The 24,742-nt window shown below is 35.6% G+C and overlaps 1 protein-coding gene across 1 annotated transcript in view; it reads left to right on the forward strand.

Annotated features, from left to right (window-relative positions):
• Positions 1-24,742, forward strand: part of LOC129224913 (zinc finger protein basonuclin-2-like) — a 176,351-nt gene that overhangs the window by 142,797 nt on the left and 8,812 nt on the right. Inside the window, exon 3 of the mRNA XM_054859460.1 lies at positions 13,646-13,881. Coding sequence (XP_054715435.1) covers positions 13,646-13,881 — 236 coding nt within the window. The remainder of the gene's footprint in view (positions 1-13,645; positions 13,882-24,742) is intronic.

Below are 24,742 nucleotides of genomic sequence, written 5' to 3' on the forward strand. Positions count from 1 at the left end.
ATAACACATGGAAAGCTCTGGAAAATGCCTCAGTAAAATCGTAAAATCGACAGTTTCAGTATGTAGTACATATGTATTCAAATTCAACAACTAGTTTGGGACAAAATTTTCGACTTTCATGGAGCATCTAATTTGGGTCGTATAATTTTTTTCCTCCACATTTCATCGACTGGTTTTAGAAGGAGGGACTGCTTGGAAAGACCCTGAAATCTGAAAAATTTTTAGATAAAAACATAAAACTACCAGCTTCAGTATTTAGTGCAAACGTAATCAACTGCAGCAACTCATTTGGAACAAAATTTTCGACCTAATTTGGTACCATCTTCTCTAAATTTCATCCCATCAAGCTGAAACGAAAGGCTACTTTCCTTTTCGTGATGACATTCGTATGGGGGCATTACAGTTACAGCATCACCGGATTCGCGTTCATCATCAATTCCTTAAAAGGGAGAAATTTGTCTTCCTTCTACTTCTTACAGTTTTGTGTCGACCGAAATGTATACAACTGGCGCATGATTAATGCCGCACTTCTCAAAAAAGCTTCAAAACTTTCTCCTCTTCCGCAAGTGATCCCGACAAAATATACAATATTCCTTCTTCGCGAAGAAGCCGAGGGCGAAGAGAATCGACGTCGATATTTTCCTCTTTACATGAGCCCCCGCCCGCAGAAAGAGGTTTGACGCTAGCATGGTTGACAAAGATAAGTCGCCGGTCATCTGTCTGCGGACTGACCCCTCGCTTACCCTTGTCGAAGAAAGGACATTCGATTAATAATGCTGTCCCCCCTCCTTTTTATTCCTTTTGTCTCCGGTACTCCAACGGGTCATCTATTTCAGTTTCCGATAAACGGAAAAATATTTTTGTATTTGAAGCTCCTGTTGGCGGGAAAGTAATGGGTTTCTTTGTTCGAGTTAAATCTTCTGTGCCCCCCCCCCCCTCCTGGAAAAATAGGAGGAGGCAATCTTTTTGCAGAGATGGAGGGTTAAAGATGAAAGCAACTTTTTTCAAACTCTGCTTTTATGTTTTATAAACATCGTGTACTTATTAAGACGCTTTTAATTGATTAATCAGCGTGCAACTATTTAGCCAGTTCCTCTTTTATGAACGACACATTCTTTTTGAGAAATTTATAGTAGTATGCAGTGCGTTTTTTTTTTTTTTTTTTTCAGTATAAATGATTACTTTTGAGTGATTGTATAAATTAAATAAAAAAAAAATAATAAAAAGAGTTCAGTCTGGGTAACATCCATGGAAACGGAATACATGTCTTCCGGAATTACAAGAGCTTACTTAGTGCAATGAAATGCCATTGCGCTAAAACTCTGGTTACATTTCCTTTTTGCAACGAGATCTGGCTTTTTTTTGTTATCTAACTTTCGGGAAAAGACAATGTTTAACATGTTAAATGACTTTACATGAAATAATTATAGTGGTCTCGACAATTTACCTCGGTGTTTTATGCAACTTTCATTTCAAATTTTTGCCTGAAAATAAAAAATACCAATTTCAGCAAAGATCCCGTGACCTTTAAATTTTCTTTTGATGCTTTCACCAATATTATACAGTTGAGGAGACGTAAGCTATGCTGCACGTATAAATGTCTCAGTGGGCTGAACTACGAACAAACCAAATGATGTAGTGGGTAATCCAAAAGTCAGGACTAACTTTTTAAATGAATAATTCTAAAACGACTGAAGATAAAAAGATGCGGTTTGTACTAAACGGATAGAAAAAAAGCCGGGTTTAGTCTGGCAATAACACAAAAATATTTCTAGGGAGCAAAAGATGGCGCTGTTTGATTTTTCATCTAGGATCATGCAAAGCAACAAATGATATAAAAATGAGCAACGGCAGCAGATAATGGTAGTCGAAGCGAAAATGCATAGAAATGACGTCCATATTTGAAAAAGCTTTCTTAGTTAAACTGTATTATTAGAATTGTGGAAAAATAAAAAGTTGTATCGCCATCTGTTGGTCGAGAACAGAACTATTTTTGTTTCGTTGCCACACAAAACCTGAATTCTGTTCCATCCGTTTAGTGCAAACCGCATCATTTTATCTTGATTCGTTTTCGAATTATTCATTTTTAAAGCTGGTCCTGACTTTTGGATCACCCTGTACTTGCACGTCAACAGAATCCATGCTGAATGCGAGTCCCAAGTAGTTCCATCAATTTTTGTGCAGAGGCAACTTCATGATGGCAGCGGGTCAAAGTTGACTGAAGAACATCTGTTAAATGAGGGGCGAAACCAATGAAATATGACAGCGTGAAAATGAGACGCTTAATAAGGAAATTGCTTCTCCTTGATTCTTGTCCCCTTCGCCTCAAGGTGATTGGGAAAAAACTTTTTAATAGATCTGCTGGCAATTGCCGCTTCTCCAAACTTACCATTTTCAATTTTCCCCCTGTCAATAATTAGAGCGTCTTCGAGCCGCGGATGTATAAAAGTAAAAGCGGAAATTATTTTTCGTAAAATTTTGCCAGCTCTAGCCGACTGTGTAATTTAATCATTTTTTTTGCTAATGCTTGGTACTGATAGGATTTGATAGGGTTTTCACCACTTGGTTCCGAGATAGTCACATACCAATTGACTGTCTTCCTGTTAACCACCTAAATGAGTAAGAACTGAGCAATGATGAAAATATACCTTTTAAAATTAAATAGTTTCTTCTTTTACAATTTTTATTTCTCTTTTTATATAGTTACAATTGTGAAATGATTGGAATTTTAAGTAGCCTTTTCCAGTGATTGGCAATACCATAATTTGGTTGTTTATACGCTCATCTGATGAAAGATAAAAAGTCTCCTAAACCATCAACCGGTAAAGATCTTAACCAATTTGGTAGTAATGTAGTCAATGAACTCTTAACCCGATTGATTACTTGCACATATAGCTATTTGACGGATGGTGTATTTCATTAGTGATTTGTCAGCGTTATATTTATTTGTCGGTGTAGAATATTTTGTCTATGCTTTTAAATCATTAAAAATCAAAATAAACCTCTTCTTCCCTTCATAAAATGTTGATCATGGGAAAAAGAGGGGAAGAAAGTAATAATAGTCGTCCTATTTACCTTCCAGATTTTAAGTGATAATAACCGTAGAGTGGTAATACATCTATACTTGAAGATATACTGTTATGATTAAACTCTCCTCCTCGTGAGAAAGTTCTGGTGTGTTATGACCAACTTACCCCAGGAATGAAACTCTGACTGCGCTAGTGGCATACAGCCGTAGTTCAAGCACTCTGTTGACTTCCGATACTCTATTGAACGATAATCCATTATCCACAAACTCTATATACTATATTACACTGTTAAAACTACAGGTTTCATTTGGCACCTTTCAAGTGAGAAGCTTGTTCCCCAGTGGCACTCTATACGTGCCGAAATTGCACCCTTAACACGGGCGAAAAACTGGCACCCTCAACCCAGCGCGCACCACGGTGAAAAATAGAACCGTATGGCCATACATTGACTCCCTTTCTGTTTCCTGTTACTGACCCCCTCCCCTCCTTCATGTTGTGTGCATTTTTGGATAAAGTTGTGTAAATTATTATTTATTGTTTTGAGTTACTTAGATTGAAGCACCAATTCATGAAAAATTGTGTTATCTGATGCATACAATTGACGATGACGAACATTGCGTGCCAGATAGAAGAAATTCTCCAATTTCTCCAGCAACGAGTTTTCTTTTTCAAGAAGTTCAACTCAAATATTTCAATTTCATGTAGTATATGCAGAACAGAATTTATTGAGACAATGTATATACTAGAGTATCAATAGCAGTGAACGTCTGAACAAATTACCCGTTGGGCAGCTTTCGAACTTCCGCTAGAAGAGCGTTTTTGAAAGAGATGATTAAGTGCCCTTTTTTCTCCTTTTGATTGTTTTTTATCGCCCATTTGATAGCTGTTGCCATCCTCTGCCACTATAATTGTCGTTCTGATTGCGATCACCTGCCGCTGAATATAAACAATGGTGCCCCTGGGCATGCACATAAGTATGTAATGAATAATCGATAATTCAAGTTCATCGATTTTTTTTTTCATCAATTGATACACAAACCAATTGAGATTTTCATTAAATGAACTTTTATCTGAATATTGGCTTAATTGAAACGTGCTGTTGAATTTGGAATCAAAAACAATGCACGTGACTAATAATACTTTCAATTTTTACCCGGAAAAATATAAAATAGAAGTCGATTTATGCAAGCAAAGCAGAAAGTAATTTCGTCGAGGTTTCATAACGTATAACTCTTGAAACTTGATGAAACTGGATTTTCTGTTACTTTTATGGCAAATGTTTGAACCCTAATGTTTACAGCATAAGTGTTTTCTCCTTCATTTAAAAATTACCCACTGTTGCTACATTTTCACTTACATTGGCTTTTTGACATGAATTTTTATGATGTCAATTTTACGCTCACTTATTGATTCATTTAGCTCTGTAATAAACTTAAATTTAAATTTAATCTCTTAGATTCCTGCCATGTACGAAGTTCATGCACTGAAATTCCGTTACAACGAATACCAATGCAACGAAATATCCGTTTCAACGAAAGAAATCTTCAGTCCCGATTTGATTTCCATTACATTACATGAATTCTTTTACTACGAAATTCCCGTTACAACGAACAATGCTGTCCTTTGAAGTTCGTTGTAACAGAATTTCACTGTATTTCTTAATTCAGGAATATGTTGCTATTTTAATTTTCATAAACATACATGGGAAAACTGAGACAACTGTAAAGAATGAAAACCTTTATGTAAAGAAAACTGCAAACGTTTCAAAGAATAAAACATTTATAGCACTTTTTTTTCCAGTTAATTTATTCCAAAAATATGTTTTTCAATGTTTTTATTTGGGTCTTACACGATTTTTGGTCATGGAAGTAGCCTGAAACTCCAGAAAATGTCAAAACCTGATGATCATGTGAACAACACTCAATGCGTTTCTCTAATCTTCTACACGAGAGATGTAGAAGCAAATTTTTATTCTTTTATAAAAATGAAAATGAGAAAACCACTGAAGAGAGATACAAGATCCTTGTCTTGGAAGTTGTTCGGGGTTGAAATGGTCTTTCTCCATCAATCCCCCCCCCCCCCTTTCCACTTGACGATACTTTTTCTATTAGCCAGGTTCACTTTCAGCCGGCCATACATCAAACTGGGCCTCCAAAGAAGCACACGAGCATTAAGGAGATATTAAATCACTGCGGAGGTCCGATGCTTAAAACTTGTGACCTCCAATCAAGAAAAAGTTATTAACTCACCCACTAGCGCTCCCAACTTTTCGAGTGTACCCGATTGTCGCTTGTTAACCCCGCGTTTATCGCGCAATCTCAAGTTACCGGGGGCCGCTTTAAAGGGAAGAAATTAATGGCTCATTAATTCACTGTCACATTTGCGTCAATCCTATGGACCGACTCTCGCCTCTACCATATGAATTAGTGGTTCTTGTCTTGTTCTAATACTTGCCAGAGATGTGCGTTTATGGTGAGATTAGAACGTTAATCATAAGTATGGAAGCGTCAGCAATATTTGACTTCACGGAAATTGTTGAAATGTAGAAGTTCTGCTTCTTTCAATACATTCCAACTAATAAATAAACGACAGACCAGCGTATTTGCAAACTAAGCAAAAATGGCTAACGATTGAATAACGGTTGGGTTTACTAGCTTTCTGACTTCAGAGAGAGAACTTACTTTTCAAGCTCACGAGAGCTGAACGCCTATACTTTTTTTTTTCAATTGAGGCAGTTAGGACAAGCAAAGGCATGTAAGTGCCAAAATTAAAATTTTGGAGATAACTGGTACACATGGTAGGTGAATCTTTTCCTTTGTCTTGGGGCAAGAGATAGTACTAGTAGCCCTGGTAGGTTCTGTTATACAGCATGATTTAGAAAAACTTTTCAATGAAAGCCTACCTAGGATCGCAACTTTAAACGCGTTTTACTCAAAACTTCAAAATGTCCACTTCCATCCCTTTGCTTCTCACTGCCTCAATTGTAAACGGATTTTTATTTACTATTCTAAATTCTGGTTGTTTAAGTGTTGAAAAAAAGTTAATGGCTTAAGGGGCAGGATTTCACGAATTAGATGCCCCTGGGGCCGCGATGTATCCGTGGTATCAATAATACAATAGATCGCGAATCAAAAAAGTTTGAAAACACCTAAACATAAGGGTTTCTTTATTTCTTTCACTTTAAATTAAGCCCTGAATACAGATGGTTTTGCAAATTAAAACGCCTGCCGTTGCTGAATGATACGAACATAAGAACGTTAAAATTGCGCAAATAAAGTTTAGAATTTTTGACACGCGTTACGGGGATGCAACGAACCCATTTTTCTATGCTTCAAAAAAAAAAAAAAAAAAAAAAAGGCTAATAGATGAAGAGACATCCGCACACCTGTTGTTGGATGTTCGTTCATCTCCAAGCTCATTTTGTGTTTCATTGGAAATCCTCTCCTAGTCGCCCCGAAATATGCATCTGCAAATCTAGTTTTTCCTTTGAGGCAAAAATGACCTGACAGCATGTTTCTTACTTTAGGGGAGGGCCTACCCCCAAGAGCAGGGGTGCCCCCCAAAGGCCCACTTGAGCAAGAGCCCCCAAAAGAGAGAAATACCTCTACTCCCTAAAAATTTCAATGGCGCAATCTGAACCATGACTCCCCCCCCCCCCCCCATAATGTGTTTCTACCTTAATTCAAATATTTTTCTGAGCTATTTACTTGAGCATTTTTAAAACACGTTTTTTACCTGAAGGTAGTTATAACCGAAAGTTAAATCTGTCGCAGTTGTAAAGATTTTGTAAAATACAGTGATTTGAACACTTAAAATCAAAATTTTAATTTCTTTCGCTGTTTTATATGCATAAGCGACTCTTGAGTACGCATAACTTTTCTTCAAAAAAAATTAAAAAAAAATCTTTATCTTGTCAAAAGTGGCAAGATGTATTTTAAGCAGCTAAACCATTTTTAACGACTTAAAAAGCAGAGATGAGTCGCTTAGAAAGTACTTGAATGAAACTATTTTCTTTGACTGCCATTACAAAGAACTCGTTTCATAAAAAAGGCTAAATTAATGAACCTCATATAATCAATTTATTCGAAGTAATGGCTTACCCTCCATAAATGTATGCATAAAAATACTTTTAAATTCAATTTAAGGCTGTTCAAAAGCAGCTTTTATGGTCATGTAGAAAAGAAAAAAAAAAAGAAAGAAAGCCGCTTTCTTAAAAATACAATCTAAGCTAGGGAGAGTTTGAAATATAGCACCTGCATGAATCTACGAAAAGCACCCACACAAACTAGGGATCTGTCCGATAATGCCTGAAAGCTACATTAATTGAATGACAGAACTCAGAGCTCAGGACATAATGCCTGCCAGGAACAATCGAGCCCGAGCTCCTCGGACACAAAGCGAAATCCAGCCAGTGTTCCCCGCATAACAAATGATTGGGCAGATAATTACAGACTTTTCTGCATCGAGATGTTTATGTAGCCTGCTCTCTTGTGTGCCGAAATACGTATTTGAACGCGGCGTGTGAGAAGATAGCCCTTTGACAACTGAAATAAAGATTCAGTCTGGCCACGGGGAGAACCTATGATTACCCAGGTATGCAAGAGAAAGTGTTCACTCCCACCCCTTTCCCATTTTCTTTTCCATCATTTTACCTTTCATTTTTTCGACTTATCGGCGACATCTATCGGCGCACGACTTTTGCTCCACGACCCCCCTCCCTTTCCGAGGGTTGTTTTCTTGATATTCTTTTTTTTTTTTTTTTCATCCCCTGCAAGGTCCGGTTGTAGTCGTTCTACGGTTGACGTCTGCGACCAAAATGATGGGGTTTCGTTTACACTTCTCCGCCACGAGCTCATAGATCACAGGTTCTCTTATCAAGTGTTCCAAACCTTGCCTTGATTTGTAGGATTTCTAGAGGGAGCTAACTTTCACCTTTATAATTTGTTATTTCCAGATCTCTTGCAGCCGATTTATTTGCACCATCAGTACCTGAATTTTTGAAGCATAGATTCCAATCCTAGTCTGATTTACGTATATTAATGAAGCTAACTTTTCCATTTGAAGCACGGAGGTGTAAGAGTCAAAATTAAAAATTTGGACACAACTAGTGAAAATACAAAGGGGCCCACCTAAAGGGGTCATGGCACAGACTGCGTCATTGAAATTTTTAAGGGGGGGGGGGGTAATCAGTATTTTTTCCTTTTTTGGATCGTCTGATTTTGGGGGAGGAGTTCTTCCTTTTACTAGGGGGTGCGCCTTGCTCTAGAGGTGAATGGGCACCACTGGCAAATTGTAGAAGAAACTCCTGTTGTGGAACCAGGGGCGTAGCTAAGGGGGGGGGGTTTGGGGACAACCCCCCCCCGAAACGTTAGTCTCAAAAAAAAAGAGAGAAAAAGAGGGAAGAGAAAGAAAAAAAAGAAGAAAAAGAAAAAAAATCAAAACGACTTTTTCCTGAGTAACAAAGGTCAAAAATTCATTTCGCTCCCCCCCCCCAATGCCATTGAAAATCTGCACCATGTGTGACCCTCAAGCATAAAGACGCCTTCCTCTGCTGCGACAATTTTTTGATAATTGAGTGAAAGTTGACACTTCGCTTTAGAAATGAGATTGATTTGTTAAATCCACGTATATGCAGCCTTTGTTTGTCATTGATTCTGCAAATTGTTAAATATGTTTAATTTTATAAGCCGCGCAGTGGGAATATTGCATACAGTCGAATCTGTATATTTCGAATTTCACATTAAAGAAAAAAATCGAGATAAAGACGTTTTGAAATACGGGGGCTTTAAGAGACTTTTTATAGAAATTTGAAATATGATGGTGAAAATTTGAATTCGATACTAAAGACAACGTGGGCTCTTGATTAAAATTCCTCTTTATTAGTTTTGTTAGGTATTTATTCTATTATTACATTATTTAGTGCTTTATTGAGAGTTTAAGGAATCATTTTGACAGTAAAAGAAACTTTAAGCATATCTTTTTCAAGAAGAAGTCTTTTATTGCTTTTTGGTCCCTGATTTTTTTTTTTTTTTTTTTTGGATTCATTGTTTATGCTCTTGAGGTTAGCAATTGCAGCAAATCTAACTTGGTCAGTATTCTACAATTTTCCTTTTTTCATCACTTGAAAAAAATTTATACTTTCTTTTCACTCCTATCATTTCGGTTTTCTAAGGAGTCACAATTTTAAGAAAAAGAGCTACCAAAGAACAGTACTAATCCGGATAACAGAGCGAAATGGTTTTTAACTTGAATGATCTTTAAACATGAAATTGAAATGTTCATCTTAACATTTCAAACCTGTGAATTTCACCCCTTTACTCTTCTTCCAAGAAAGTGCGCGAAACGACTGTCCTTCGGTTAATCTTCCTGGAAAGCCTATTCGTGGAGCGCATTTCTCCCTTTTTTCCACTGCCTCCTCAGCTCTTGAAGACAATTCCTCTGTTTCTGAGTTGAAGAAAATGTTTTTGTTTGCTGCTTTAAAGATCATTGGGCTTTGAATCCGAAAATGATAGCATAACCAAAATTCGAGACGATAGAGGTTTTTGTTGGTCTGATCTCGTGTGTGTCATAGGTCATAGTCAAAACGACCTTTGCTAACAAGAGTATCCATTGCAATCACATTGATTTTTCATCCAGTATTTACTGCATATTCTTTTGGAAACGTACAGTCTGTTTAAAATAGTACATTCTAAGTGAAAGTTGTTGCATAATGAAGCGAGCAAGACCGATAACAAGCTTTTTTCAACCAAAAAAAAAAAAATTAAAATGACGAAAAGGATTGCTCTAAAAAGAGAAAGTTAACGTCGTCTGAAGAAAACGAAGTACAGTCTGCAAAGCAACATCAGTCCCATCGGACCCTTCTGAAGGTAATTTTATTTTAATTCAAAAGAAAAACTGCATAGCATTACATGAATAAAATGTTTAAAAACGAGATGAATCTAGATTATTTCTATTAGCTTGGTTCGGATTAAAAAGTAGAAAAAAAAAAAAAAAAGACTTCTGTTTATAAAACCCGAAAATTGCTGTTGCACTCTCAAATAGATATTTATGTAAATTCTAAAGCGGCTAATAAAATTAAAAATAAAGACTTGAGAGAACAGATGGTATGCATTTGAGCGAATAACTTTCTACCGCCTATATTTCTTCCCTAACTTTTTTTACTCAAATTTTATTAACTGCTTTAGATTTAGTATAAATGTAAATACATAAAAAGCAACATATAAATATAACGATATGAAAAGCAATTTTATTTTTTGTGGGTTATAATTCAAGAAGTCTTTTTTTATTTTATTTCATACTTTTAGTGCAAACCAGGTTAGTAAAAATAGTCTTTATAGTCTGACCACCGATGAGATTGAAAGTCAAACATCCAATTTACAGGCAGAAATGGAAGTATCTATTAGCTTTCAGGGATGCCAGCTTTTGTAGACGTGTGTTAGCCTCTAAATTAAGCAGTCACACTGAAATGAACGGAACACGCTCATCAGATATTTGATTTCCCCTTGATTTGGAAAGACTGGTTTTGACAAGAGAATGCTAGAAAATTTCACTTTAAATTAAAGGAAAAAGAAAAAAAAGTTGAATTTTCCACAACATTAAAAAAATAAAAAAATCCTTGCTTTTGTTTTGTTTGACACAAGTATCGGAATAGGGTCACCCCTTTCCAAAGTATGTAAGATACACCTCCCTCTCATTTCTTTAATACTAAAAAAATGTATATATATATATATATATATATATATATATATATATATATAATATATAAAAAATATATATATGTAAAAGAAGAAACCCCCCCCCGAAAGTCGGGTCTAGCTACGCCCCTGTGTGGAACAAAAAGTGGTAGCCCATGTTGGTGCTGCTACACAGCATAATTTAGAAAAGCTTTTTAATAAAAGCCTATCTAAGGTTGTAAAACTTTTTAGAAAAGCTTTTTAATAAAAGCCTATCTAAGGTGGTAAAACTTGGCACGCGTTTTACTCGTTGGTACTTAAAGAAGTCCTCTCACACCCATTCCCTTCTCACTGTCTTCACTTGTAACTTGCTGTAGATATTTTGTAGCCGTTGCTCCAAAAATACCTGAAATTTTAGAGTAGTTTCCAACCCAATAGTCTGATTTGTAGAGTGCCTTATAGGAGCTAATTTCCACATTTTAGATTTTTTTTATTTCCGGATCTCTTTTGCAATCAATATTTTTTCTCCAAAATTTATTCATCCCAATAAATCGTGATTTATTTTTTCTTAATAAACAAAGCTCTAATGCAAGCAGATATTTTCCAGTAGTGTGACATTAAGTTTAACATTTGAATTGTTGTTTCTAGAAGCCTCGAGTTCTATTTAAGAAATCGGTTCTCCAACAAAAGTTGACCTGTTCTATATCTTTGACTACAAATTTCTAGTTTATTTTCGTGCATACTATTTAATTGAACACCCTGCAAATTGAGAAAAATATGTTTTAAAATTCATTTGTAGATTTATCATCAATGTATTGGTTTTGACGTTTTAAAATTCTACCTTCTTTCTTCTAAAAACGCATTCTTACAGATCAGATTGTTGTGTCATATCTAAGATTGACTTGAAAATTGTTTTTCTTTATCTATTAAAAATTTTCTCCTCAAAAAGATTTGCAAATACTGACCAGTCCTGTTGCAATATCTGAGAAAGTTATTTAATTAAACGGTGTTTTTTTACACTGCACCTATACAGAAATATTCAGTTCCGGAATGTTTTATTTTTATAAATGGGGTACAGTGGCCGCCGCTTTTATGAATCACGTTTGATCAAAACAGTTTTGATTCCCCAAAGCGACTGATTCAATAAAGCGGCCAATTCAATGAAGCTGGATTTTGTCCTGTTTTTGACAGGTTGATTCAACCACTGATTCAATTAACCGGCGTCCACTGTATTTGCTTTAATCTGTAACCCGATCGAGTGAGGCTAACACTATTGTTCCTGTCTGATTTTGTCTTGTTCCATTCTGTCCTGTTTTGACAGCTTGATTCATTAAAGAGGTTGATTCAACTAACCACTGATTTAATTAACCGGCGTCCACTGTATTTGCTTTAATCTGTAACCCGATCGAGTGAGGCTAACACTATATACGTAGAGCAGTAGACACATATAAAAATTGTGTTTTTTTCAAAAAAAAAAAAGAAAAAAGAAAAAACGTTTTTGGAAAACTTTGTACTGTTATAAGTTTGATTTCTTCATGGGAGGATTATAACCCCCTTCGCTTCGCCGCTAAGCAATTTTTTTTCTTTAATCTCAAAATTTCCTAACTATTGACTTTCGAAAGTATAACAGTCGTACTCGAAGCCCTAGTTCATTTTTTATTTCTTCCCCTACAAGAGGAGTATAAACCTTGTCACCCAAACAAAGGACCGAACTCCAGTGATTACGGAGATTCGCTTTCAACTTCTGTTGTCGCCGACTGCATCCATTGTTCGTGGAAGTGGGCGGGAATGGTTTGATTACCTTCGTCGTCATAGGCACCTCCGAAAAAAAAAAAAAAAAGGTGACCGCAGTCAGTGTGACATGACCTTCCCCAACCCATCTTTTTGGTCACAGGATGACCTGTGACCCCTCCCCTTTGGAGTTACCTGTGCCCCTTTTCGGAAAAGCTCGTCTGACTGTCGTCGTTTTAGTGGTGAGGTGACTTTTGGCCTTGTCGGGTCATATTCTATGAAGTCACATCTGTTTCTCGCTGCTTGAGGTGTGGGGAAATGTTTTTGCCTGAGCCGTTAAGGTAAACACTCTGCTCCGAGGAACAGCCTTCGCTTCGCCAGTCCATTCTAAACTACGGTCATAGCAGGTAACATACATTCTCCCTCTGCTATTGCAGAACGAGGTTTTTTGATATTTCTTAGGTTGTAGACATCTTGTTTTCATTTCATAATGCAATGTTATTAGTATGACGTAGTTGCTTATCTTAATTATAAGCATGCTAGCTAATTATTTTTTATTTAAACCACAGCCTTTTGATCTGTAAGGGAGGGTCCACTTGACATAGTAGTTTTAGACTCTTGCTGTTACCAGTGGCGGATTTACCTTGTTGCAATAACACCAAGGGGTCCCTCGAGCTCCGAAATGGATGCAAAAATTCATATGGTAAATGTTAAACATTGTTCTGTGTTTGACAAAGGGGCCCCCAAAAGTGCACTGCGACGGGCCCCCAATTCTGTAAATCCCTCATTTGTTGTTACACCAATTGGACAAGCTATGAGTAATTTAACACATATTTCGGCATATAAGTAACGGCATACAACTCCTCCCGACTCTTTATTATCTGACATCCAGAAAAAAAATATATTATTAAAAAATCTTGCATGGAAACACATGCTAATTTATTTCATTTCTTTCATTATTTTTTCTACGTATTTATTTATTTGATTTTTTCGAATGTGAATCAAAATACCGTATAGTTTTAGATACTCCAATTTTAAACTAGAAAAACCAACCCCAAAACTCTTCTAGTTTTCCCAGTAATGATTATTTTACGGTTGAATCTAACTTCAATTGCCTTAGCTGTGGCAATTTTCATCATTATGTTAATCACATGTTCGTAAAACTGAAAGTTCAAAGTAGACTCCTAACGAGTGGTTATTTGCTTCTTCCAGCCCTGGACAAGTTAGGGTTCCGCCACCTCTTCAACTGCCACCAAGTGGAACTAGTTCAGCCTAGCATTGCCTTCGACGTAGCTTCCCTCATGTTGTACGGCACGCAAGCGATACCCGTTCGTCTGAAGATACTACTGGACAGGTTGTTTAGTGTTCTCCAGCATGAAGAGGTTCTTCAAGTTCTTCATGGTTTCGGATGGACCTATGAAGACTATGCAAGAGGCTACATCATACAGGTAGGACTGAGAATTAATTTTCGTGGATTTTTAGAATTTAATTGATTGGGCTGTTTTAATTTCCATACTTCGTTAGAAATTTATATTAATTGAGCAATTTAAATCTTTATTTCGGTAGTTTGAATTTCCATTGATTGATGACGTTTAATCATAGTTGAGCACTTTGAATGTTCATAGATTGTTGGGATTTTCTCATAATTGAGCACTTTGAGCTTTCATAGATTGTTGGGCTCTTTCGTAATTAATTCTGGGGAAAACAATCCAACCTGTGTGTGTATGTGGGCGAAAATGCTTAATTAGTGACCCTAACTAACGGTGCGTCATTATCACCAAATTTTAATATTCAGAATCAGTTTAACAAGATCCCTCATTTTGTTTATTTATTTATTTAAAATTTTAGTAATCAAGTCCTTTTAAAACAGCGTAAGAGTGACAAGTCTTTACAAATTGCTATGAGTTGAACATTAATTTATTTATACTGCTGAAGTACTTGACATCATTTGGGTTGCTCGAATTTAATGCGTGGTGGTATCAAAGTAAAAAAAATCTATATTTTTCTATATTTATTAATTTTTTTATGTTTCATATTCTCATCACTAGTCAAGGACGGATCCAGAAAGTATTCAAGGAGGGGGCGATTGTCTTCGGAAATTTACCCTTTTATAAATTCCCAAACCTCTGCCCCCTGACACATGAAAGATCCTTTCAAATTGATTTTTTTTTTTTTTTTGGAATTTCCATTTCTAAAAAAAATTGGAAGATCGTATACTGAACCCTATCCTTTACTTTAATGCCATCAAAGGTGTCCTATAATTATTCTATTTTTGGATTTCAAATAAAAAAACTTTACAAATGAAAGCTCCCGAAAGCCATCTAAGATCGTCTAAAAAAAGAGCTTTGGAAACTTCGAAAAACTTCCTATATATAAAGTTCCGATCCTTGAGTATTAAGAGATGTTTAACAATTACGTATTCAAGACTACAATTCTGAAAAAATTCCGAAAGAGAAAGCACTCTTTTTCGTAACATTATTGCTTGTCGTCTAAAATTACATTTTTGGAACTTCAATACCGAAAATAAGCCGAAGGAGAGTTCCTATACATCTCGGCTCAAGGAGGGGGCGATCGCCCTTATCGCCCCTCCCTTGTATCCGTCCTTGTCACTAGTTTATGATATTTAATTAAGATAAAGTTTATATCAGAATTTCTTATTGTAAACATTGTACTTTTTTTCTTGATTTGCCACTTGGGTCAAATTTCAAATTATTTGTCATTTTTTGTCTACAGAGTGAGATCCTAAAATTTTCCAAATGAATTTGAAATAATAATAATAATAATAATAATAATAATTTCAGACACCTTAGAGAGCTATCAGCCACTCGAAAGAAATCCGCATCTTTTTGAAAGTAAATTCTTACGAATTCCCAGCGCTTTATCAATGAACAAATATTTTCCTTCAACTCTGTCAGTTCAGACTATCAGTTGTTGCTTTATTAAAGAAATGATCCTCTAACTAATAAGATCTATGCTATTATTACAAAGATAAACTAAATTCAGATTTTGTTAATTTTCATTAAAAAGTTTTCAACGTAGCGTTAAATTTATTATAGTTTCATAAAACCGTTTGAGAAATTGGTCATAGCTAATAATTTTGAATTAGATTTCTGATGCAATATCAACGACAAAGTTGGTCATCATTTCATCATGATAATGATTGACTTACTACTTAAGTAAGGCTTCGTGAACAAGAAAAATCTTCTAAGGACACCATTAAGATATTGATGAAATATTTTAACAAAATGAAAAAAAAAAAAAAAACATGTTTGCTACATGATCTATACATTGTTTAGAAGCATCCACAATTTTTACTGGATCGTGATTTCTTTTCTTAATTTTGATTTTTCTCTAATATGTTTACCTGAAAGATACTTCAATGAAGATAGTCATTAAAACATTCCGGTTGTGAAAATTTTAATCAATTTGGAACTTTAATGAAACATAATTCCATAATGACGAGCTCAGCAATTACTCCACTAACGTCCTCATTTCTGTTAATTATTTACCTTCCGCGAGAGAGCCAACTCGCAAGAGTTGGCCAAAGAGTTAACGATGCCCTTCAAACTAATGAATCCGAGATGTGGTACCTGATGACTAAAGACACGTAGATGACCACCAGACTCTTTAAGCAATCCCTTTTGCGATCAGTTCATACATTTTAAACGCGGTCGTCTCACGAAGGCCCGCATCTCCGCCGTCGTATTTCATGCAAATCTTCGCTCCAAACTGACCGGCCGTTGAAAGCCGAAGTCGTCAGGAGGGGCCACGGAAGCATTCCAGCCACCCCCAATTAATTTCGAAGAGAAAGGGTTGATTCCGCGTGGGAAGAATAACGTCCAAGACGGGCCTTTTCCTTGATGGCCGTGGTCAGTCACGCCAAGATGGTTCCGTGTTGGCCGTCCACTCTAAAGTCCGAGGATCGTGACCAGCGACGATTTGCCCCCCAGTCCCCTCCCTGCCCCGTCCCCGAGTTTGCATCGAGAAAGGAATGGACATGGAGGTAAATGGAATGCGAAGCTTTGCGCGGAATTGTTTGTCGATTTATAGTGTCGGTATCGTGTGACTTGATGTTGGGTAAATATGTTCGAATGCTTTTGGTTTGGAAGAGGTGTTAAGAGTTTCGTTTTCGCCAATTTCCGAGTTTGGGTGTGCTTTTTAACTTGCGCATCTTAGATTTTAGTCAGTGTATAAATCTTCGAAAATGATGTGCGAGAGCAAATCATTTAGCTGGTTCGTTTTCTTTTGAAAAAGGCCTAATTAATTTCAGGAGTCCAGTCTTTTACCATTTTTTGTTCAAATTAAAAATTACATCATATAGCGGTAAGATAATCATCGGTTTCATCAAGATCGTCTCATGAAGTAGCCTGTTTAGAATGTCTATTTGTAATTTGTAGTACAATAGTAAAAACTGACTCATGTAAAGCAGGGGGGGGGGGGTCTGATAATTTATTAAATGACAGAACTGGGGAAGTTTTTTAGTCTCCAGTGTCCAGAAGCAACAATTTCATTTGTAGTCATTTCTTTTAAATAGCGGACGCTTTTTTTTTAAAACTTTAAGTGCAAAACGATATATATATTTCATTTGTTGAAATATAGTCCTAAATAATTAATTAATGTAAGTGATATAGTTTTGGTAAATTATTTCGGAGTCGACTAACTCTTGAATTAGGTGAAAAAGATATTTTACAATTTACATAACGCTTTTCATACATTTTAGGGAAATTAGTTTCTTTTTTGATGCGACAGCTGATTTTTTTATTGCCATTTTTTCGTTTAATTGCCATGCGATCGGTGGCGATTAAAAAAAGGGACTATTTTTGCTCTTTATGATTTACGTACATATCTGTGAATAATGACGTAATTCTTGAACTGCTTTGGATGCAATATTTAAAAATGAATGGCTTCAGAGAGAAAAGATTGAGAATTTTCGCCGAGATCTTGGAAAAACGTTGGGGAACAATAATACTTTGGAGAACAATAATAACTTTAAAAATACATTAAGCAGTAAATTACCGCCCTTAAGCCAGGGCTAAGGCAGAACTACATGTAATATACCGACATTGCATGTATTGGAAGATAGTTAAGAAGGGGAAAAAAAACCTTTTGTACCTGTTGGATTCAATTCACTTGCTCATTACGTGAACATATTAAACGATTTTTTAACGATTACAATTAAATGGAAAAATATCTCCCCCCCCCATATTTGAATTATGTAGCACATCTTGCGCACTAAAATACTTTCGGTTTCGAACGTGCCAGCAAGAACAGACTTCCTTTTCGTTCGTGCCGTTTCTCCTAACTGTTTGAATATTTAGAATTTCTGGCTGATGACGAAATCATTCTTCTTGGTAAAACTTCTGGAAAAGTGCCGACTTTGTGAGCATCTTTTCCCATTCCTGGCCGTCGTCACCAGACTCGCGAGGCAAAATCCCTAATTGCGTGTTGACGTCTTCTATTATGGCTGCAGGAGAAGAAGAAGAGGTCCTTTGGCGTGCTTAAACTGCAATCGGGAGTGCCCCCGAAACGGGGCTGCGCGCGATGACAGGGCATACGATGCAGACGATGATATTTTTACACACTTGGCATCTGTGTCTCTGCGAGACTTTGGGAGGAAATCGGGAAATATTTACACGACGCTGTCAAAGGGGAGGAAGAAATGTTGCCTATTAGAGCATATGTCCAAGCTTGACGTCGTAATTTCTAGGTTTCTTTGGACGTCTGTGTATACAGAACGGCAGCTCTGTTTACAGGTTTCCTCCTTTTTTATGAGCTCTTAACAAGTAGTCCAGGTTTGGTACCCATCACAGATAAAGTCTTCGAAAAGTTCCACTTGCATTAAGGGTTTTGAGTGTAAATATTCTTTCATAGGCACCGACTTTTAAAATTCTTTGGGCAGCAATTAAGCAATATCAGTCTTCTCCAGTCGTCCAGCTTCGACCATACGCTTCACAACAAACATTTTCTTTTTTCGTTTCTGTTAGATTTTTTTTTGGAGAAACTCATGAAAAAAGAATTTCTATAAAAAGTAATTTTTATGAGTGATCCTGATAAAATTATTTTTTGATAAAATTATTTTCTCTCTCTAAGGAAATAGGGGGGTGATACTTCGTTTTTACAAATGTATTTTAAATTTGGAAAAAACCTGACTTTTTAAAGCGAGTTTAATTCGAGCTTTTCTCTGTTCTAATCATTCAAGCTCTCTCTTTTTATGTTTTTTACGCTTTCGTTATTTTATTTTATTTATTTACTTTTTAATTTTTTAAGGATGGAGTTAGGGGGGGGGGGATTTTTCTGCAGAATTTCTGAAGCGTTGCAGATGATCCATTTGTGGGTGCTCATTCCTTCATTCATTATTTTGTTGAGTAAGAGAAAAATAACCGTTATTTCTTTGTCAAATCTCTCAGGTATTAGGGAGATGCATGTAACAGCAACGTAAAGTGTTAACAAAAAAGATGCATAACAGTATGTGTTTTTTAACAGCATTAACAAAACAAGTGCTTTTTTAAACAATATGTTTCCTTTTTATGATGATAATAATGAAATGACACCTTATTTCTTTCACAATACTGATATTTGTTGAGGTATTAGCAAGGATGTGAGTATACATAAATGTCTGAAGCATTTGTCAAATGAGTCAATGTTCAAGTCGCCTTAAAAACTTGAAAACATTTTGCGAATTTTAAATGTAAATGTATTTGAAGATATATAATAGCTCTTAAGTTTTTCGCTTATATTTCTTGGTTTTGCGTTTAAGCCTTCTTTGCTTTTTAATATAAATGCTAATGATTTAGCACTTTAGTGATACTTCTTTCCTAATTTCAGTGACACTTGGCTCTATATAAATTGTAACTCTTCTAACGCATGCTAGTTTCTTTTTCTTTGATGAAGAAGTGCAATCAATGAAATGGGGTCGTTTCCAGAATTTTAAAAGTATTTTTTTCTGAAAGAGGAGGCTTAAAAACATAGGATCTGACCATTTTTAAAATAATTTGACTAAGTTTAATATTTTTTAAAAATTACTTTAATTGGTGCGCTTTCATTGTTTAACGCTTCTGCCGATGACATCACAAATGATGAAATGCCATTCACTGTTGCCATTCAGAAGAGCACAATATTTAATTCGCATCTTTACTCACGTGTACTGGCAACGATATGGTTGATAGCAAGCGTAGAGGCAATTTTTAATTCGGTGCTTGATTATCATAACGTGGAAACGCAATGAAAAATTCGCCAAAGGACATCATTTGTGACGTCATAAAGACCACGCCTTGTTTGAAAAATTGGACATTTTAAAAAATTAATTAAAAAATAACTGTTGGGAAAATGAAAGTAATTTCTGTGTCCATGTTATCTTTTTTGCTTATTCTACCAATTTCTGTGACTAAAAGTAGTACTTTTAACTGAAGGAAACAACCCCATTGTAGTAATTACAATTTTAATTCTTATCTTTAAAATAGGATTTAATATAAATGCGATAAACAGAACAAGACACTATAATTAATATAAATGTTTTCAGATCATATAAATTAATAAACGGATTAATATTGAACTTGGAAGTTTTGATTTTTAAGTTAGGAATTTTAAAATTATTCTATAGTTTTGATATGAACTTTTATTTTCTAATTGCTGTTTGAATTTTGGAACAGTTCAACAATGTAACCAGGTTTAGCATTAAGTACTTGTGAAAATCAGGCCCGTCAAACACGTTTAATCTATAATAACGTAAGAACAACACGATTTCATTAGAGTAAGTGAGTTAAAAACAATGCATTTGTTGTAAGGCATTATTTTGACTCGCTGAAGAATGTATTCCTACTTCTAAATCCTTTTGGCTTACTTTCTGTAAAAAAATTTTAAAATGTAAAAATAGCAAATAAAGTAAAATGACAGACAGAAAAAACATAGTAGTAGACATTTTGTTAATAATATCATTAAAAAAGTTTTTAAATTAAAGAAACTTTCGAAGTAGATTTTTGTAGGGGTGGGGAAACATATAGGTAGGTCTTCCAAAGAATGACTTTAAAGGGAATGGATAGATTCTGACAAAACTTCTTTGTAAATCGAAACTCTCTTCTAGCCGTCCGATGTCCACCCAAGAAAAATTGACAAATTCGACTTCGTTTGCAAGAAATTTGTTGTGAAAATTGCATGCATATTTTTTGGAGTTATAAATTTTGAGTTGTTTTTTTTAAGTGCGAAAAAGAAGAAAAGAAAACTCAAAATTGACATTAAAATAATTAGGAAATTATTTAAAAAATGAAACATTTTAGGGTTTATTTGGCAATTCGAGTTAAACTATTTCTCTTTTGATGGTTACTGTGCCACCAGATCTGGCTCTGGCAGTGGGTAGGGGGGGGGGAGCAGAGGGGGTGTAGTCGGAAATTTGCGTTCACAAATGCAACTCGTATTGTTGCGTACATTTCAAACATAACAGTTTTTTTAGGGGTTCGGGAGGGATTTGAATTTCTCTAATCATTTTCCTATTAATTTTATTTGGGAAATTTGCCGCGCCTAGCACAGTGTCGCCTGGAAAAACGGATTCGGAAAATGCATTTGAAATATTCCGATGAATTAAAAAAAAAAAAAAAAGAGAGAGAGAGAGAGAGAGAGAAAGAAAAAACATTCCTTTAAAAAACTCATGCTTTAAAAATTTGCCCTGACCTAACTTTTCCTTGATCGCCGAACACTGAATCCGCCAGACAAAAGTTTCGAAAAAGAAGAAAGAAAAACCTTTTTTCTTTCCCTTCCTTTCTTTTTTTTTCTCCTGAAATTTACTTCATTTGCATTTTTTCTCCTCAAACACTCGCTCGCCGATCGAAGAATGTTAATTTCTAACTTTAAATTTAACTTTTCGCCGAAAACTCACTAACGCGTATCCCGAAGACCTTGACGTCAGGCTCTCTGGCAAAGGGACATCGTGAGCGAGAGACATGTGGTGGTGCTGGTCTCCATCTCCCAGTGCAAATAAACATCGCTTTTTAGGTCCCGATGACGCGTCATTGCGCCTGGCGTAAACAATTCGGAGCTCCCCATAAACACACACTTTGTCATCTCGAGACACAATCTGCGCTGCAGGGTCATCAGTAGCCGAGCGAAGTATTAAACATCCTGTTCCTCGAAAAGACTTCTTCCCTCGCCGACGACCAAATATAGAGGGACCTCCATCCGCAGAAAGGGAAGTGCATACGATTAATTCTTGACTTTCCATCGGTGCCCGTGTTCTTGGATGGAAAAACGAATCTTTGGACTCTGAGGAGGTGTGAAAATCATTTACTGCAAGGACAGATCCAGAAAGTATTCAAGGAGGGGCGATTGTCTTCGGAAATTTACCCTTTTATAAATTTCCAAACCTCCGCCCCCTGACATCATGAAAGTTTCTTTCAAATTGATTTTTTTTTTTTGGAATTTCCATTTCTAAAAAAATTTGGAAGATTGTATACTGAACCCTATCCTTTACTTTAATGCCATCAAAGGTGTCCTATAATTATTCTATTTTTGGATTTCAAATAAAAAAAACTTTGCAAATGAAAGCTCCCGAAACCCATCTAAGATCGTCTGAAATAAGAGCTTTGGAAACTTCGAAAAACTTCCTATACAAAGTTCTGAGGTTTGAGTATTAAGAGATGTTAAACAATTAAGTTTTCAAGACTACAATTCTGAAAAAATTCCGAGAGAGAGCACTCTTTTTCGTAACATTATTGCATGTCGTCTAAAATTACATTTTTGGAACTTCAATACCGAAAATAAGCCGAAGGAGAGTTCCTATACATCTCGGCTCAAGGAGGGGGCGATCGCCCTTATCGCCCCTCCCTTGTATCCGTCCTTGATTTACTGTAAACAGTGGCGTCACTACTAGCACGGGTGTAACCCATAATGGGGTCTTTTCCAAAATTTTAAAAGTATTTTTTTCTGAAAGAGCATGCTGAAAAACATAGGATCTGACCGTTTTTTAAAAATTTTGATTAAGTTTAATATTTTTAAAAAAAATATTTTAATCGGTGCGCTTGAATTGCTTACGCTTCTGCAGATGACATCACAAATGATAAAATGCCATTCACTGACGCCATTGGCAGACCACAATATTTAATGCGCTTCTATGCTCACATGTGTTGGCAACGATATGGTTGATAGCAAGTGTAGAACGCAATATTTAATACGCTTCTTGACTATCATAACGTGGAAATGCAGTAGACAGATGCCCCAAAGTACATTATTTGTGACGTCATAAAGACCACGAGTTATTTTCAAAATTGGACACTTTAAAAAACTAATTAAAACTTAAGCGTTGAGAAAAATGAAAGTTTTTTCTCGTTTCATGTTTTTTTTTTTTTTTTGCTTATTCTATCAGTTTCAGTGACTAAAAGTAGTACTTTTGACTGAAGGAAACAACTCCATTCGTGCTACCCCTCCCCCCCCCCCGCCCCCCCAAAAAACAAAAACTTTTGCTGTTTTATGTAAACATGAGACTCATACAATTTTTTTTCCTTTTCTTCATGTGGTGTAACGAAAGTTAATATTAAAAGACAAGTAGAGACGTACCGAGTAGCACTTTGGCCGAGTAGCCGAGTACCGAGTACTCGGCCTTTCACTACTCGGCCGAGTACCGAGTTACCGAGTACTCGGCATTTCACTACTCGGCCGAGTTAACAAGTACCAATTATGTTTTAAGCAGAACCACTGACACACACGTGATCAATTTTGAACTTATTGGAAGAGTAGTATAGACCTCTTTGTCCATATAAAAGTTTTTAAAACTAAATTCCTGCTGAAATATAATTTCGTATTATTTAAAAAATTTTGTTTACGTCAAAAATTTTACAAAAAAAATTATTTTTAAAATTAAAAATAAATAAATAAAAGGTATGATTGATCAAGATGGAATTAAGACAAACTATACCAATCTATTTTAGTTCTAGTGTGCCAAGCATAAATAATTTTTAAAAGCAAATAAAGCAAATGTGCAGGAACACTGCACACATGTGTTTCTGCGTTAGAAGGAACGTCTTTATCAGTGCATAAAATGTGAGCTAAAGAATGTTAAGACATTCGACAAAAAAGTCCAACTTTTGTCGGATGTCTTTAAATCTACAAGCTCACATTTTGTGCATTGAAAAAGGAATTTCCTGTAACGCCAAAACACGTGTCTGCAATGTTCCTGCACTATGCTTTTAACGTTGTTTTATTTCCCTTTTTTAAGCAAAGGAATTTTTATATTTCTTATAACTAATTTTTGCTTGTAGCAAAAATCTATTTTTTATGTAAAAATTTCATATTTTCTATACTTACCTTTTTTGCACAATTTTTAATAAATAAGTTTTATTAACTTTGGGGACATTAAAATAAAGATTTATTCCATTAAAGCATTAAAAACTTCATTATTCTCAAAATTTAAAATTGACTTGTAAAATGATTGCAGAATATTAAATATGCTTGCGCTTTTTTATAAATTTTAATATCTGTCTTGGACAATATTCAATTTTTTGCAACTACTCGGTATTGGCCGAGTATCTGATCAAAATTTGGCCGAGTACCGAGTACTCGGCAAATTGGCCGAGTATGCCGAGTACCGAGTAGTTACCGAGTACTCGGTACGTCTCTAAAGACAAGTATAAATTATGAAAGCATTTTATGTAAAATTTACCCCTTCCGCCAACCTGCGCTCCATTTCCAAAGAAATTTAATGACTATGATAATTTAAAGACATATTTAAGGATAAATTTCCGAATTGAACTATTTATATTTTCTATAGAATCTTAAATATTTTTTGGATGTCACCTCATAAAAGACTCACCCAGTCGGACCATCCCCCCCCCCCTCCCGGTAAGTAACGCTACTGACTGTAAAAGCACTTCTTCTTGTAAGCCGTAATTTTCGCGAAAATGAAGAAATCGATGATTTAGCGAGCTGAAAATTTTGCGAATTTTTTGTGAACAGAGCCGAATGTTGAAAGAAAAAGAAATTCGTAATTTTCGCGATTATGATGGGCTCGGAATCGCCCTGTTCGGATTTATCGGGTGGCCTATTTAAACTCTTGTTATTAACTCAATATTGATTCAAAAATTTTTATTTCAAGTTAATAATAGTAAAGTAGTTTTTCCTTGGATGGAGAATTAGCTGCGTATATGTTTGCCTTTCCCACATAACCTCTGGATTGAATAAACCAATTCGTACGAAACAGGTTTCGTTCGGAAAATAATTCCTCATCCTCCGTGTTTCGTTTTTTCATTCGAACAAATTTTCGATCAACTCAACTATGAACTGTTCAGTGTGCTAAATGGGGAAATTTGAATCTATTGTATTAATCCA

Source organism: Uloborus diversus, chromosome 6 (assembly GCF_026930045.1).
Source record: "Uloborus diversus isolate 005 chromosome 6, Udiv.v.3.1, whole genome shotgun sequence".
Classification (NCBI taxonomy): Eukaryota; Metazoa; Arthropoda; class Arachnida; order Araneae; family Uloboridae; genus Uloborus; species Uloborus diversus.